The sequence below is a fragment of the Microchirus variegatus genome (genome assembly GCF_963457635.1).
Source record: "Microchirus variegatus genome assembly, chromosome: 10".
NCBI lineage: Eukaryota > Metazoa > Chordata > Actinopteri > Pleuronectiformes > Soleidae > Microchirus > Microchirus variegatus.
The window spans coordinates 22,548,141-22,564,418 of NC_139811.1; the positions used below are offsets into that span (position 1 = coordinate 22,548,141).

General features: G+C 37.8%; 1 protein-coding gene across 1 annotated transcript; it reads right to left on the minus strand.

Annotated features, from left to right (window-relative positions):
• Positions 1–66: 66 nt before the first annotated feature.
• snx8a (sorting nexin 8a) lies at positions 67–13,464 on the minus strand. Its single transcript, XM_083897136.1, has 12 exons — positions 13,341–13,464; positions 12,700–12,829; positions 9,493–9,683; positions 8,591–8,711; positions 7,132–7,268; positions 6,960–7,040; positions 6,704–6,864; positions 5,659–5,788; positions 5,504–5,572; positions 3,834–3,983; positions 2,012–2,161; positions 67–1,022 (listed from the first exon to the last, which is right to left on the minus strand). The coding sequence occupies exons 3-12, from the start codon at positions 9,631–9,633 to the stop codon at positions 942–944; spliced, it is 1,221 nt and encodes a 406-aa protein (XP_083753262.1). The 5' UTR covers positions 9,634–9,683; positions 12,700–12,829; positions 13,341–13,464; the 3' UTR covers positions 67–941.
• Positions 13,465–16,278: the final 2,814 nt, after the last annotated feature.

The window sequence follows — 16,278 nt, forward strand, 5'->3', positions numbered from 1 at the left end:
GCAAGGATCTTTATTTTTCTGTGATAAAATATTTACAATATCTACAGTTTTAATTTCACTGGGTTTCACATTCTATGCCACAAAGTTATTGATATTTTGAATTTTGTCCCTTTTTTTTTACATTTAATGTTCAGATAAATGTGTGTATCATTGTTTTAATGCCAAATAAGAATAATAATAAAAAAAATCGAATCAAATAATTTCAGGTTGTGTTTGTGTCATAATGTGCGCAATTACACACATTTAACTCGATATCTGCATCTGTGAAGACTTGTGTATGACTTGATGTATGTATACAAGGTGATTTAAACTGTGTGGGGTGATTTAGTCCACTTTAATTTAAGTGAATTCACACCATTCATCTTTTGTAGTGAATGTGTTATAGTGTTATTTATTACTGACCCACTTAATCAATAACAGTCAAATATCTGCCCTTTGTCGTGTTCTATAAGAAAATAGCTTATCAAATAAAAAGGGAGTCCTGCAAACAAAGTAAAGAAAGTTATGTTGTAAACAAGTAAACAGTAGGAAAAAACATTTGTCTTTAAAAATAGAAAGAATGCTGCTTTATCATCCTCATAATCCAATGTCGGCCTGAAGTTCTTCAGGAACCTGAAACCCGAAACTTCATGACGAGAGATTGAAAATAATATTAGTTTGTGAAATGTTAGAACTCATGCTTTAGGAGGATTTTTTAGTTGTTGATCTGGATGAAAAGTGACATATCTTCATAAAAATGACTCCTGAGCAACAAAGTTCCAGTTCATTTTGATATTGTTACGATGATCAAACCTCACTGAATGGAACGTATATTGTGTAATGAGATACTACAAAGCTGTGCGTTATATTTGTTTGCATAAGCTCACAGAGCAAAGTTATTCTCCAGTTTGAAATCTGCAGCAGCAGCAGCAGCATTTGTGCTTCACAGCTCACTACAGCTTTTAGATGGAGGTTTTCAGTCCGTTCTTTCCACCAAAGAGACATCCGAGCTTTGGCTGGAGTTCATTCCAAACCTCGCCCATCTGGAATAAACAGAAGAAAAAAAAAATATATTTTTTATTTTAACGTTTAGTATTAATCACACAAAAACCTTAAAGGTGCCATATGTAAGAATGTGGCCAAAAACGGTTACTACATTCAAATTCAAAATACCGAGGTCTTTTAGGTTTTGTTTTCTGACGTAACTGGCAACCCGTTGTTTGCTCGACAGCTGAGACTCTACTGACTGCAATGATTGGTAGATTAATGCAAATATTTTGTCTGTACTGTTGTTGTTGGTGAGTTCAGTTTGTTATATGAACATTATTCCTGAGTCTCTGTGACATATAAGGAGGATTTTATGACCAGTTGCTTTAGATTGATTACATAATGCACCTTTAACAGCCGGTCGGTTTAAAAATGATCTTAAAATAAATCCTGAATCCATATTTGTATCACCATAAAAATCTGATTATTTCTTCCTTGGGTCATTCCTTCCTTGGGCCTACATTTGCAGAAAATGTAATAAAAATCTGTTCTTTATGCATCTTAAGAAGAGAGGGAGAAAGAAACTCAGCCAAAAAAAACGTAATCTCCATGACAGCGATGATAATCAAATACCGAACACCATCCTCATGTAAAAACAATACGCTTAAAATTAAATACTTAGGCTGCTTTAGCATTGTTTTGACTCGTAATGTAGTGAAATTCAATCTCAACAGGTGATTTTTAACTTAACATACTCTGTGACATCCATTATTTACCATACGGCTGTTACACAGTCAATAACTGGGTAATTTCCAGGTTTATGTTCTTTTTGGAATGAGAAAATATCAGATCGGGTTGTCTCACCAAACAAACATACAGATACAGATGCAGGAGAGATTCACTCAATCACTTTAACCAACCGAGTTGTTTTGTCTGATTTAAAAAAAAAAAAAAAAGCCACTTTGAACCTGACTCGACCCTCGTGCTGCACAAATACAGACGAGAGTCTGAGGGTTTGCAGTTATCTCCAGACGTGCACACTCACCTCTCTGTGTCCTTGCACCTGAGAGTTAACAAAAGCCCCCAGAATGTGGGATGTGATTGGAAGGTAGGTGAAGATAAGCTGTGTCTCTTGGTGAAGACAGAACAGGGAGAAATAGTTACGCAGCTCCATGGTCTGAATGGCGTTCTCTTGCTATTTGTTGCACAAAAGGGGGGAAAAAAAAACAAATATTAAGAGAAAGATTGACTCTCCAATCTTATTCCAAGTTATAGTGGTTAAAGAGTTAGTCGAATATTTAAAATTCAAAACCCAACTTTGTTCTTTCAAAATGATAATTAATACATTTTAAGGGGACATTCATGGTCCCCAGATGACGAATCGTACTGAATGGCAAACCCTTAGACCTTTAAAAAGTTTTTCATGCGATCACACATTGCTTCAAACGTTCATATTATACTACATTTTTTTTTCTCCCTATTATACTACATAATTAATACATGTTAATTGTTTTTGGTAAATTTTCAAAGGCTTGGTGCAGAAATGCATCAGTAAATATGACCAATATTGGTCAAAATCACTATGTTAGATATCAGAGAGAAAGATTTTGAATCCGATACCAACCAAAAAATCCTATATATTGCATTCTCCACTATTCTTTAAGGGAGGAGAGTTATCGTGATATCAGTATTGGTAGATACTCAAGGTTGTGTTATCAGTATCGGACTGGAAAAAGTGATATTGTGCCATCCCTAGTATATAATGTATGTATTTTGAAGCATTTAACATGAACATGTCATTACAATAAAGGCATTTTAATAGTTTATTATACATGATATAACAGTATATAGCATAATTTATCAAAAATCTGGTAACAAAGGGAACTGTTATGTATTATTAGACATGTATTATTGGCCTTGATTTAACATATATTAAATATATATTAAACCAGGGGTCTCAAACTCAAATGACCTGGGGGCCAATGTGCATCTATTGTGGTCAAGAGGGGGCCAGCCTAAGTGGGAAAAAAAAGTGGGATAAAAAAACAACTGTTCACAATATTGCATCGTGATATCACACGTATATTTAATAATACTATTTATGATGCAAAATTAATGTATTATTAATATCAAAAATAGACATTTATTTTAAATTTCATTAATAGTAGTGTGCTGTAACTGTTATTAAAATTCGTACCAGGAGCCATTTCGGGGGACACTGCCATTCGTGGCTCGGGCCCTAACAAGTGTATTTGAATGTTGTAAATGATACATTTAATGTCATGTCATGGGCCATGTTTTCATTATAACATGAGTAACATTAAGTGGGGGGCCGCATGTAATCGATTGGGGGGCCGCATATGGCCCCCGGGCCGCCAGTTTGAGACCCCTGTATGTAGCTTAAACCCAGTATCCAAAAAACAAGTAAAACCGAGGGTTAATCTTCACTATCGTTCCATAATCATAAGTATTTCAATAAAATAACTCTTAGTAAAGGTAATCTGGTCAGGTATTCAGTGATTGGTTGGAAATATGAATTAATTCTTGCACTGATGTTTTATATTTTAAAAATGAGAAACCATTATGTGTTGTAAATATCACACCTCAAAACTGGAAAAACGACAAATGTGTGTTTATCTCTGTCTCTTTCTTTTTGTCCCCCAGTATCATTTGTATGCATGCAGTGTAATATGCTGGATGTGTTAAAAGGCTAATGGAGAGATACAAGTTATGTGATGACAGTGTTGAACAAAGTGTGTGTATCAGTAAGAGACACACTCGAAAAATGAATGCAATCAGTGCAGACGCAGCCTGAGAGCCTTACAATGTGTGAAGAGAGAGGGGGGGGACTGAAAGAGAATGATCACCTGAACAATCCGTGACTCCAGCTGCTCCACTGTCGCCTGCTCTTTTGGCTGAACCGTGGCGCTCATCATCTGCCTCTTCATCACACCGTACTTGTGCAGAGCTCTCTGGTGCTCGTGGAGCACGCCCTTCTCGTGGCGCTCGCAGAGATCCTAGAGAAAAAGACAGAAAAAAAACCTGTGATCACAGTAGCATAACTGCACAGAACAGTAAAGAATGTTCAGTTAATAGATTTTCACTGAGGAATTCCAATTCATCTGCCCACCAGTTTAATAAACAGTCCACTCACCACTAAATATGAAACAGCCAAGCCAGATAGACTTATTGAAACTGTTACATAATAACCTGAATTTTAGATACTGACAAGTGGATGTGGATTATATAAGAAAATACACACTTCCTGTTTTGCTGTGTTTTTACAGAAACATTCACTGGCCTGCAAACTCCAAAAATACTCACACAGTGATGCGAGGGCATATCAGAATTCCTGGAAATAGTTTTTCTTCCAAAAAGATCACATTTACGACGTACTAAACTGAAAAATGGCTCAGTAGCGCCCCCCAACAGTCAAACCCACTAGGACCAAGGCAAAATTTAGTTGCACCAAATTTCATGAAGCTTGGTGGAAACATGTAACAGCCCAGGGCGAACGATAAAGTGTATCGGGACCATGGCCTCAACTCAACAGGAAGGGAACCATTTTGAATTTGGCATCCATCTTGGCGAATTGCACGTTTCGTAAATAAACAAACTCGTCTGAGGATGTTACTCATGCCAACATAAAAAAAAAATTCAACTTGTACTGGACACATCAAAGACAAAACGTTACCAAAAGGTCTTGCAGATTCAAGAGGGCGTGGCCACAGCAATCGGAATTTTGGCTAATTTTCCCTGTTTCGCCACAAAACAGGAAGTGCCCTGTAACTTTGCCCTACAGTGACCGATCGAAACTTCACATGTGGCACAAGAGGCTGACCTAGAACACGTCTACAAACTTCAGCTAACAGGAAGTCAGCCATGTCAAATTTAGTCGCAGAATTTTATTTTGGTTTTTACTTTGATTCTATTATGCCATTTTCATTTACATTTTATGTAATCTATCAATTTATTTATAACATTTCCTCTGCTCAATGTTGGACTGTCTGGGTGTGTCTGTGTTTGTGTGGGTCTGTATTCGTGTGTGTCTGTGTGTACACTAGGACCTTTTCTGGCATAAATACTGATCTTATCAGGGCCAGTAGTCGTTATTGTGACCAAAACCTTGTCCTAATGAAACAGACCCTCACTTCAGAGGAACTGGTTAAATTTAGGGCTGACAATATACATTGTGGTTAGGTTATGGTTATGGTTCGGCATTAAGTGGTTAGGTTAAGTATATGTTATTATTTATTAAAACTACATTTATCCCAAATTATTTTGCTAATCAATAAAAATGAATTATCTGATTCCAAATGTGAAATATGTTCTGGTTTATTTGTGGATTCTTTGCTCTCCTATGACAGTAAAACAAAGTCTTTTGTTTGTGGACAAAACAAAGAAATGTGAAACACCATCATTATCAATATAACCAGTTTTTGAGTTACGGACTAAACTACTAATTCATAAATAACTGTTGGTTGAAGCCTGCGAAACAAATGAGCGAGGCAGAAACCCGAAGGGGAAATGTACTCACTCTGTACGACTGCAACAAATCCAGGAAAAGATTCAGTTTTTCCACAACATCATCCTCTTCTCGACTGCCCTGAGGAAATGGGCAAAACAACATTTATTACAGAGCACTGCCATATTCGGACAAGCAGGTGATGATGTGAGTAAGGGGATGTTTACCTGCTGAGCGGCTTTTTCTGACAACACGGCAAACTCCACGGACAGACTCTTCAGGGACTGACGCAGCTGCCCCCAGGAGTTCAGTGAAGAAGCCAAGGAGGGAAGAGTGGAAGTGTCGGAGCCCAGAGTGCTGAGGAAAACAGCATCAGTTCATGGACATACTGTCATACTGTCTTAAATCTGGAATTAAGGATTCATGAATTCATTTTGTGAGTGCAGTGGTTGAATATGGAAGACTTGTTATCACAAGTGTGGCATTCCAATCAATTTGAATTCATTAATTTGTGTTTTATCAATGTTTTACAGTGAGCTATCCAAGGATTTGGATTATTTTATTTAAATATCACTTGTAATCAAGAAGTTAAAACTTAATGCAGTACACATTTTTGCATAGGTCAGTGTTTCCCCACACTTCTTATAGAGGGACTGACTCTTTAAAGATGGAAAACATGATAAGAGCTAATTTGTGCATAATGTTACGACTACTTTACAGCCATATCTGTAACATCTAATATCATTTTGAATTGGTAAATGAATCCTTTCCAAGAGATGTTTGGTATTTTAATTAAAACCTAATTTTAAACACACTGTACACACATAAGTAAACTAAAAGGGTTGGGAAAATTCTGCAAATTTGTTTGGGGACCAAAACTGATCCAGTCTTTGTGAATCCTGGTATAGATAGAATACAGAAAAACCCCAGCAGCAATTGAAAATAATACATTAAATCAGCATGAAACCAACGGAGTGAAAAATAAGCCTTTGACATGAAAGGGCTTTTTTTTCTGGAGTGTTTTTGTTTGCTTGTTTTACACGAGGTTGACTCTGAAGTCACTGAAGATAAAGTTGTGAAGATTTAATTCACGCATGATCTTTAATTTTAGAGAGAGAGAGCTTGTTTTTCTTTTGTTTTCTAATGTCGTATCTTTGGTTTTGTTTTAAAAAATGTGTTTTAAATGCAACAACTCAGATGATCATATGATAACATTTGTTTCCTCTGGATACCATTGGACTTGTGCGTCACATAATCAGTGTCACGACATACCTGAGCTCCTTGCCAAACATGAGGAGATCCGTCGCGTTCTCCTTCGACCGCTCCGCCATTTTCTCTGCTCTGTCCCGCAGCTTTTGGAAACTGTTGTGGATATTTCTGATCAGCTCTCTGCTTGTTGAGAACTGAGCCTGAATGTCAGCGGGGAGAAAGTCCTACAGCAGGGAAAGCATACAACACAATCAAAGCCAGCTTTGTTCTTTTGAGGGAAACTATGTTTCCATAAATACTGAACATAGACGAGACAAACCTTTGCCTGAGTTGCAACTCTGTTGGTCATGAACTCATCACCAGTTTTCTTGTATGCATCGCGCAGCTTGGTCTGAACATCCTGTAACGGACAAAAAAAAGTGGCTGTGAAAAGTGCTGGTCGCTGGACGCCACAGAACTAAAGCCGCAGTAGAGATGAATAAACTGCATACGGAGCCACTGAAGGTGAGGAAGGTTTTCACCAGCTCGTCCTCTGAGAAGACAGGATGCCGCGACACCAGGTTAATGAATCTGGAGAGTGCACGTCTCCTGCCCTCGATGAACTCCCGCTCGGAAACAGATGTCAGCACTGTGGACACACACACACACAATATCATGGTAGTGAAAGTCATGCAGCATAAGGACACATCCTTTTGACAGTTTGTTTGTAGGACGCTGTCATATACCACTGATCATCAGCAATACAGATTGTTACCGATATTGAATCTTGCTGTTTATTCTGATTAGAGCTGCAACTAACAATTATTATTTTTCAATAATCGATGAATCTGTCAATTATTACTCGATTAACCCTTCTTTTACCATCCTGGGTTAGGATTTGGCATGCATACTTCTCATTACCATAACTCCAAGACTGTTTGTGATATATTTGTGAAAATTTTCCAAAAACTTTGGAAAACTTTCTTTCCAGGGTGTGACCCCGCCTTTCGCCCTATGTCGGCTGAGATTGGCCTGCGACCCTCATGTGGAGGATAAAGCAGTAGAAGACGAATGGATGGATACTAAAGAGCAGAGAAATAGAGCTTTGTGTCCACATACTTGTCATTACGGTCATTAGTTGCAGTGCTCATCCCTCTCTCTTGATGAACTACGGTGGCCTACATATGCCAGATTTGTCTTTATTAGCATAGTGAGTTTCCATTTCAAAACCGGAAGCTCTAACTTTGGTTGGTTTGTCCTCTTGGGCTGCTATAGAAACATTATTATTATTATTATTATTATTATTATTATTACTATTATTATTATTATTATTATTATTATTATTATTAATAAAAAATACAATTATACAGATACAGACATACTGGAGTAGGATATTCAATTTCCACTGATAAAACCCTCCTAAATGTTGCACACTGCACCTTTAAGATGTCCATTATGAGTTAATGTTATAGGAGCACATTCCTGACATCACTCATTCTTGACAGGTAAAACAAATCCATCTGTGTTGTTGGAACCATGATGATCATTGTGTACGTAAGGAAAAGCCGAACATATCAATCAGTAAAATTTGTGGCAAAAGAGAACAAATTGTCGGACGGGATATTTAGATTCATGAAGTGAAACAGGCTCATTTAATGCACTGCAGGTTTCCTCATTTTTTTGTTTTGTTTTCTTTGTTTTTTTCCTTCAGGCAATAACTCTGAAGAATGACAATGTCTGGTTGAAACATTGAACCAACAGCAGCAGTAGTTTGTATTCAAACTGACAAGGAAAAACATTCATTCCTTATCAACCCAAACACATGCAGCAAACAGAGTCCCCCCCCCCCCCCCCCCGCCAACACACACACACACACCCCAAGTAATGATGTATAAATGACATTTATATGAATAAAATAAATGACTAAAATCAATGCTAGAGTAAACAAACATTTCAGACTATGCAACGCACCTCCCTTTAACATCCTCTTTGGTGGCAGCGCTGGCATCACTCTGTAGGAAAATCTCTGTAGCAGAACCTCGTGGAACACGTCGAAATCGCTGTATCGCCTGTAAACTGATATTTTGTATCGCTGCAAATAAAATAATAAAAAAAAACAATGATCAGAAAAAAAAGGGAAATCAGGCAAAAACGTGTCAACTTCTGTAAAGCTGTCTATTGACGCAATGTCTCTTTACCACCTAAAATTAAGTTAATGGATAAAATAATGATAAACAGGACGTGCTTCAGCTTTTAAATTAAGTGATTTGAATTTAATTTCTTGAGAAACCACACAAATTTCCAAAAAAAAGCCCATCTTGAAATGTTTCCATTATCTGCCCTTTTAAATTAATCTGCTAAATTTAATGGGTTCTTTGTCGTCTTCGGGGTCCAGGTCACAGAGGCAGCAGCCTGCCAGCTCCTCCAGGGGAATCCAAACGTGTTCCTAGGCCATCTGAGACATATAAGCCCTCCGGCATGTCCTGGGTCGGCCCCCGATGTCTCCTCAAAGAAGGAGGTGTCCAGGAAACATCCTAACCAGATGCCCGGACCACCTCGACTGGCTCCTCTGGACATCGAGAAGCAGCGGTTCTACTCCTCACCCTATCGCTAAGGCTGAGCCCTGTGGGGAGAACATGCAAACTCCATGCAGAAAGACCCTTGTCAGACGAGGTCATGAACCCAGGTCTTCTTGCTGCAAAGGCAAGAGTGCTAACCACTACCAACCAACTGTGTGGCCCACCTACCCACCAAAATCTGCTAGGAGGTTTTCCCATAATGACACCAAAAACTAATAAACACAGTCATACAAAAAAAGACAAACACTGTATTTATTGTATGTTTGAACATTATAGCATTATAGCATTCCATACCTGGCTGGTGACCTGGTACTCCACATGTTTGAGGAACAGGCCCTTCTTCTCAGGTATAAGCTCCACCTGGACTGTGTCTAAGGCCAGCAGCTTGTCCAGCGTGTAGGACATCATCAGCGTGTCCTCCTGGGTCGGCTGCATCCTCAGTGCGCTCAGGTCCTTCGGCTCCCCAAGCTGAGGTTTCGGTAATTCTGTCAAATGTTGCAACCAGAGCTAACATTTACTTTCCATGATTAAATCAATACATAGAGGCAGAAACCTATTTCCCAACTGGGAGGAATGGTGCTGTTAAAACCACTTCCCACTTCTACAGATTACAACGTGCCTGACTTGTATTTGTCTCTAGCACAACACAGTATTGTGCATGCGTGCATGTTATTTATCCCCGCGTGTACGTTCCAAGAGGTTTGTGAAGTGAACATAATGTGCTGTGACAAATGCAGAAAACTTGCTGGAGCACAGACGAGGAAATGGCATGCAGTAAGCTGCCATACTGGCCACACCTGAAATAACACACAGAGAGCCTTGAATAATCACAGAAGGTTGGGAATGGATGTAAGCCAGCATAATGGCTGACTCCATGAAAACCATAAAAACCTCCCCCATCATCTTCCCACTCTTGGTGAAGTGAACGAATGTGAGACTTAAACACAACAAAGGCTTCCCTGGCAAAAGGAAACAAAACAAATGAGGTTGGATTTAACCAAAATTGCTAACTTCTATTCAGTTGTGAAAGAGGCTAAAACTATGAGGTTGAAAATTGCAATTGAAATTCAATCTAAATTCGACTATGTTTTATTTGTGACTGTTACCATATGCTGGGTGATGGGTGTTTTTTTAGGTGTTGTGATTGATGACAGACTCCCTGGAAGAGAAAAGGTTGGTTTTCATGTACAAAACCCTCAGGATACTGAGGAAAGCATGAGATGTAGTCAAACAAACCATACAGGCAAAGACTTTTCCAAAGTCATCTTTACAAACTGTTCTTCCTTCGTTAAATCAAATCTGTTCCTTTGTATAAAAAAAGATGAGGGAAATATGAGATATCAGTTTAACCAAATGCTTTTTAAACATTCTCTTGGCACCATGTACATTTCCATAATTTGTTCAAATTGAAAAGCCAAGAATATTCATTATATAAGACATCTCAAGGTCAGTATTCTATCACACACCATGGAGTGGTTTTGTGGAATAAAAAAAACTCACATTTAAAAGATTCTTTTGGTGAAACTATGAGAAATGCTCTGGTCTAAAAACTGACTGTTCAATATTAATCACTTTATTATATTATATTACAGCTTTTTTTTAATATTCTTTAATTCCCTTGTTATTCTATTGTGCAGTTTATTAATGTCCACATGATTTTTAAGTCTGTATATTCTTGTGGATGGTCTAACTCATGGCCCTCCAAATAATTGCATGTTGCCCACTACATAATATGAAGTTATTGTAATAATAATAGTCATAATATAATCATTTGTGTATATTTTTTGAGTAATTTAGTATCATAAATACATTATAATTGTGAACTATACCAACCATACCAACAGAGCTACTTTTATATTGAAATTTTGAGAAATATCAATGATCATTTTCATCCATCATCATCAATTTCTTTTGTGATATCATATTGGAATATCGTTCTATAATTTTAAAATAATCGCACACCCCTACTGAATCTGATAATATGATAATAATAACTAATAGATGACCCGTGGCCCCAATTTTGTTTGAGTTTGAGACCCCAACACAGAGCACGGATCAGCAAGTAAATGTGGCTGAGGACAATTGAATATTGGGCCAAAACACGGAGTCTTCATCTGTCAAGATTTGTCACATCAGTTAAGTGTCTTGTTGTTGTTTTTTCTTTCCCTTCATGTTCCATGTCTTGTCTTCCTGTTTTATTTTGTGATCACTCACCCGTCCGTCTCTGTTTCAGGTTCCTGTCTGCCCCGCCCCCTCAGTGTGCACCTGATCCCTGACTGTGTCTCCCACACCTGCATGTGGCTTGTCTTGCTGCCAGTTCGTTGATGTTCATAGCTCACGTTCCACCATTCTTGTCCTCAGTTATAGTTTTTTGTGTTTTGAACCTCACATTTTTTGTACCGGTGCCGGTTGACCTCCCGTGTACCGAACCTCTGCCTGGTAATAAACTCTGATTGAATTGTGTTCAGAATCCTACCTTTGAGTCCTTTGTTCTGCCTTGTCCTGGTCCATGACATCATCAGGCAATGTGTCTTAAAAACCCACATTTGCTGCCTTTAGCTAACAACAATGTGGACAATGTCTCTAATCAGCAGCTTGTTACAAAGACACATGCGTGTGAGATACGTACTTGTTCTGTTAATATTCATTGTGCATCATTTAAATAGTAAGAATTATTGATTCTTCTTTGAGCCTAACATGTTAAAGGGATAGTTCGGAATTTTGGACATAAGACCTATTTTCCAACTCAGCCAGTGTGATGGAGACGCTTTCAAGAAATTTCATTCAGTTCTTCTAGTTGCCGATTTCTGTATTGATAGAATGTTTGAAATAAAACCAACCTTGCAATTTCAAGGATTTATGCCTCAAAGTAGTCTCTCAAAAATTATGTAGTTCAAATATTATTCTATCAACACAGATATGTACATCAATAGTCTGCCGTTACAATTTATTTGCCTCGGGTGCACTGTGTAGTCGGTATGAGTGTTTCTAATGCCATGCTAGCGTGTGCCATTGACTATAGCATAGACATAGCACCAGCGAACTCGGCAAATAGAAGAACTGAATGAAATTTCTTGAAAACGTCTCCAGACGTCTCCATCACACCGGCTGAGTTGGAGAATAGGTCTTATGTCCAAAATTTTACAGACCTGCTGTTAATAGCAGTGTTTTTATTTTATTTTTTTCAAACCAAACATTTAATTTCAGTAACTGTCAGTTTTAGCAAATAATTATCTGCCAGACCAGATATTGATGCTGGGTTAGGGTTACCAATTAATTGATGACCACTCTCTTAGAGGCTCCAACCACACGCTCACTTTTAGTTTGTTTACTCAACTTCCTTGTTGTTTATTTCTGGGATTTTTTTTCTTGTATTCGTGCATGTGATACAGCAATGTGTACAGATGAGATACCATCCATCTCGGTTTTTCTGGGGCAAATGACTCATTAAGCCAAATAAAACCTGTATTGTGTTCTTGTTGCCATAACACCATCACTTACCTTGTATGCAGTTCTCCAGGAGTTTAGGACTGGGCTGCTTTCCTTGCTGCGCGAGAGCGATCAAAGCGAGCGCTTTATAGAAGGACAACTTGCTGAGGAATCCGTCTGTGGAGTCAACATGCTCGGCAATCTGACAAAGACAATATGACCTGAAGGTTAATACTTTGAACTGTGGTTTGCATTCCTTGACACAAAAAAAGTGCTCACTTGACACAAAAGCAAGGATTCGCTGGAAGCTCAGGAAACGGGAAATTCCAGGGAATAACTCTGTCTCTGACTCTGAGGTATACGACAGACATTAGCCTACAGTATATCTCAGCATTCAAGTAACAAGAAGAGCATTTTCCAGCTTCCTATACGTAACACCTGTGTGCACGTTAGAAACAAACAAAACCTGTCTCATCTGGGCAAACAGCAGCGATGCCAGTGTTTTGTTTATCTAGTTATTGAGAGTGCAGCTCTTTAATTCACCAGTGATCAGTCATTATATCAGACTCATTCATGAATAAAAATGAAATCACTGCCGAATGAGCTCTAGAACTGTGTGGCTCTAAAACAGGCCAGTGTTAGGATTCACCTGCATTATCTAATTTCAGTGTATGTTTATTTACTGAATGATTTCTTGAATGTGAACGCCTCACTTGGGCTAAAGCAGCTTTGGAGAGATCGGTCCTCTGGAGCAGTCGCTGAAAGACTTCCACCTGCACTCTCTCGTCCGTCCTACAGTGGATAGCCTCATGGACTTCTCTGTAATAAGACGGAACTGCTCCTGGAAGAGGAACAGCATCCACATCATGTGGCATTACATCCCAGCCACAATGAAAAACCATGTGTTACCAAGATCATCACAAGTTAGAGAGTGAGGGCACAAACATTTCCCCAAAACTGTGGCTCAAACTTGTGACAGAACCTGGAGCTTTTAACATTTGACTACCAGAGTGAATCATATTTCTCAAAGACATGGCAAACTTTCATGTTGTATATTGCAAATATTACATCTTAAAAGGGCACATGACAGTGATGGATATAAATAGATGTGTGTGTGGATGTAAGTATGGTGTGTACAGATACTAGGGATGGGTAGTTCAAGTAAAAATTATTTATGAATATTCAATGTAATTGTTTACTGGAGTATTCTAAACTCCAGTGCATGAGAGTTAGTGAAAGTAATGCAGGTTTCACAGCATGTTGAGCTAAGATGCATTCAAAGACCCTGGTAAATTGGATCACTTCTGCGGGATCTACTGTTCGTCGAGCAAAGAGGAGCAGCTTCAAGATGCATTCAAGAAACTTGAAATGTCATCACTTTTACAAACACACATGCAGACAGTCCACTAACTAATCGCTGCCACCTTGTGATAATAGATGCACCACTGGAGTAGAACGATGTTTGAGAATCCGTGCAATCATTGATAAAATATTTTATTTAAAGTAATATAATCGCAGATAGTCACATTAACTGATCGACTCTTTGTAATCAAATTAATAATAATGTAATCAAATATCCATGCCCATACCTGATGGGTACATGTATGCTTGTGCATGTATATGATATATATATATATCTATGCACATGTTTAGCTGCCTTTTTTGTATTTTGTGTATATATATATATAAATTGTATTTAATAAACTATTATTACATATAACTGTTTTGTTGATTTGTTGACATGGATGTTTGCATTTCATGCCAATTATTTCACCAATTAATCACTTAATCACTATCATCATTCTGCTTTTCTGTTATATGTTTGTCTGTGTGAAAATGATTTACATTGAAATGTGGCTATTTTCTTTAGGGAAGAGGGCATTATGACTGTAAAACACAAGTTAATGAATCACTTTTACTGGAAATGAGTGGACATGATTCTTATAATTACTCAAAATCACTGTATCAGCAAAAGAAAAAGGGAAAAATCCTTTACGATCCATAAACCCTAACCATTATGTTAATGCTTCACGGAGCACAGGTTGTGAAGATGCAACGTGTGACCAGAACGTGACCGAGGGCTGCACATGTTTACCACGCTGCAGTAATCATCCGCTGTGTGATCGTGTTTTAAGATAAAAAAGAATATTTGTTACTCATGTTGTTTTTAAATGGCTGGAAATGGCAGGGTGTTAAATTAATCTCCGCAATATATCAATAACTCATTTGAACCTGCATCACACTGATGTAAGTCTGTAATAACAATATCAGCATCAGTATCAGGCATGAAAAAGTGCTGTTGTGCAACTTCTAGGCCACCAGTATACATATTTTCCTCTGCTATTTAGAAGATATGTGATCACATAGATACAGTATGTGGCTGAGGGTAAGTCATTTCAGCTGAGGCTGTAAACGCTGTCTTGTGACAAGATCTATGGTGCAACTCTTGACAGTCACTAATGAGATGCCAGAGGATTCGCTCACTGAAGACACAGCAAAGATTCTGGGGAAACAACGTCCAAAAGAACAAGTACAGAGTAAACCATTAAAGCTACTGTGTGTAACTACATATTGGTGAAGGTGGATGTTGCAGCTGACCATCACTCGCCTCACACTTCTCTTCCAGTACTGCGACTTTACTAGGTGTTTTGTGTATCTAATAAAGTGACCAGTGAGTGTATATAGTTTAATAATCTATAAAATAAGTATGAAATCAACCAATTACATGGTCCGATTGTTTTGGGACACATATAACTTGAATTTGAATTACTGCATATATTAATTACACGTAATATATATATATATATATATATATATATATATATATATATATTAAAGCTACAGTGTATCAGTTTTTAAATTACTTTGATTAATTTAGTACCTGTTTGGTCTTTAAAATGTTCACTTTATGTGTTGTTATGTACACAAACCAAAATTATTATGCATTGTTAATGTTTTCTCAGATTCATCAATTATCAAAATAGTTGATGAGTAACCTAGCACTCGATTAATAGAATAATTGTTGCAGCAACACAGAGCAGGATAATGTATTTTTTATTTAAATTGTAATATTTGTTCAAGTGGTAAACTTTAAAGGTGCCATATGTAAGAATGTGGCCAAGAACGGTTACTACATTCAAATTCAAAATACCGAGGTCTATTAGGTTTAGTTTTCTGACATAACTGGCAACCCGTGGTTGCTCGGCAGCTGAGACTCTACTGACTGCAATGATTGGTAGACGGCGGTAGGTGGCCCCACATGCCAAAACAGGATTTCAAACATAAACATGACAGTCTGCAAAATATTGTTTTTAATGCAAATATTTTGTCTGTACTTTTGTTGTTGGTGAGTTCAGTTTGTTATATGAACATTATTCCTGAGTCTCTGTGACATATTAGGAGGATTTAATGACCAGTTGCTTTAGTTTTATTACATAATGCACCTTTAAGAATTTTGGGGGACAAGTCCCTCTCATACAATGCTGCATTGTGCTCATGTATCTCCAAGGCCCACAGCTGACTTGATGGCAGTCCCATATATTTTATTATAAAAATAATCTTGTTTCCTGTCATATGATTTACTGCCACCCCAGCACAGATTACACAGATTTTGAACCAGTGCCACAAATATTTCCAAAACAAAGATAAAGA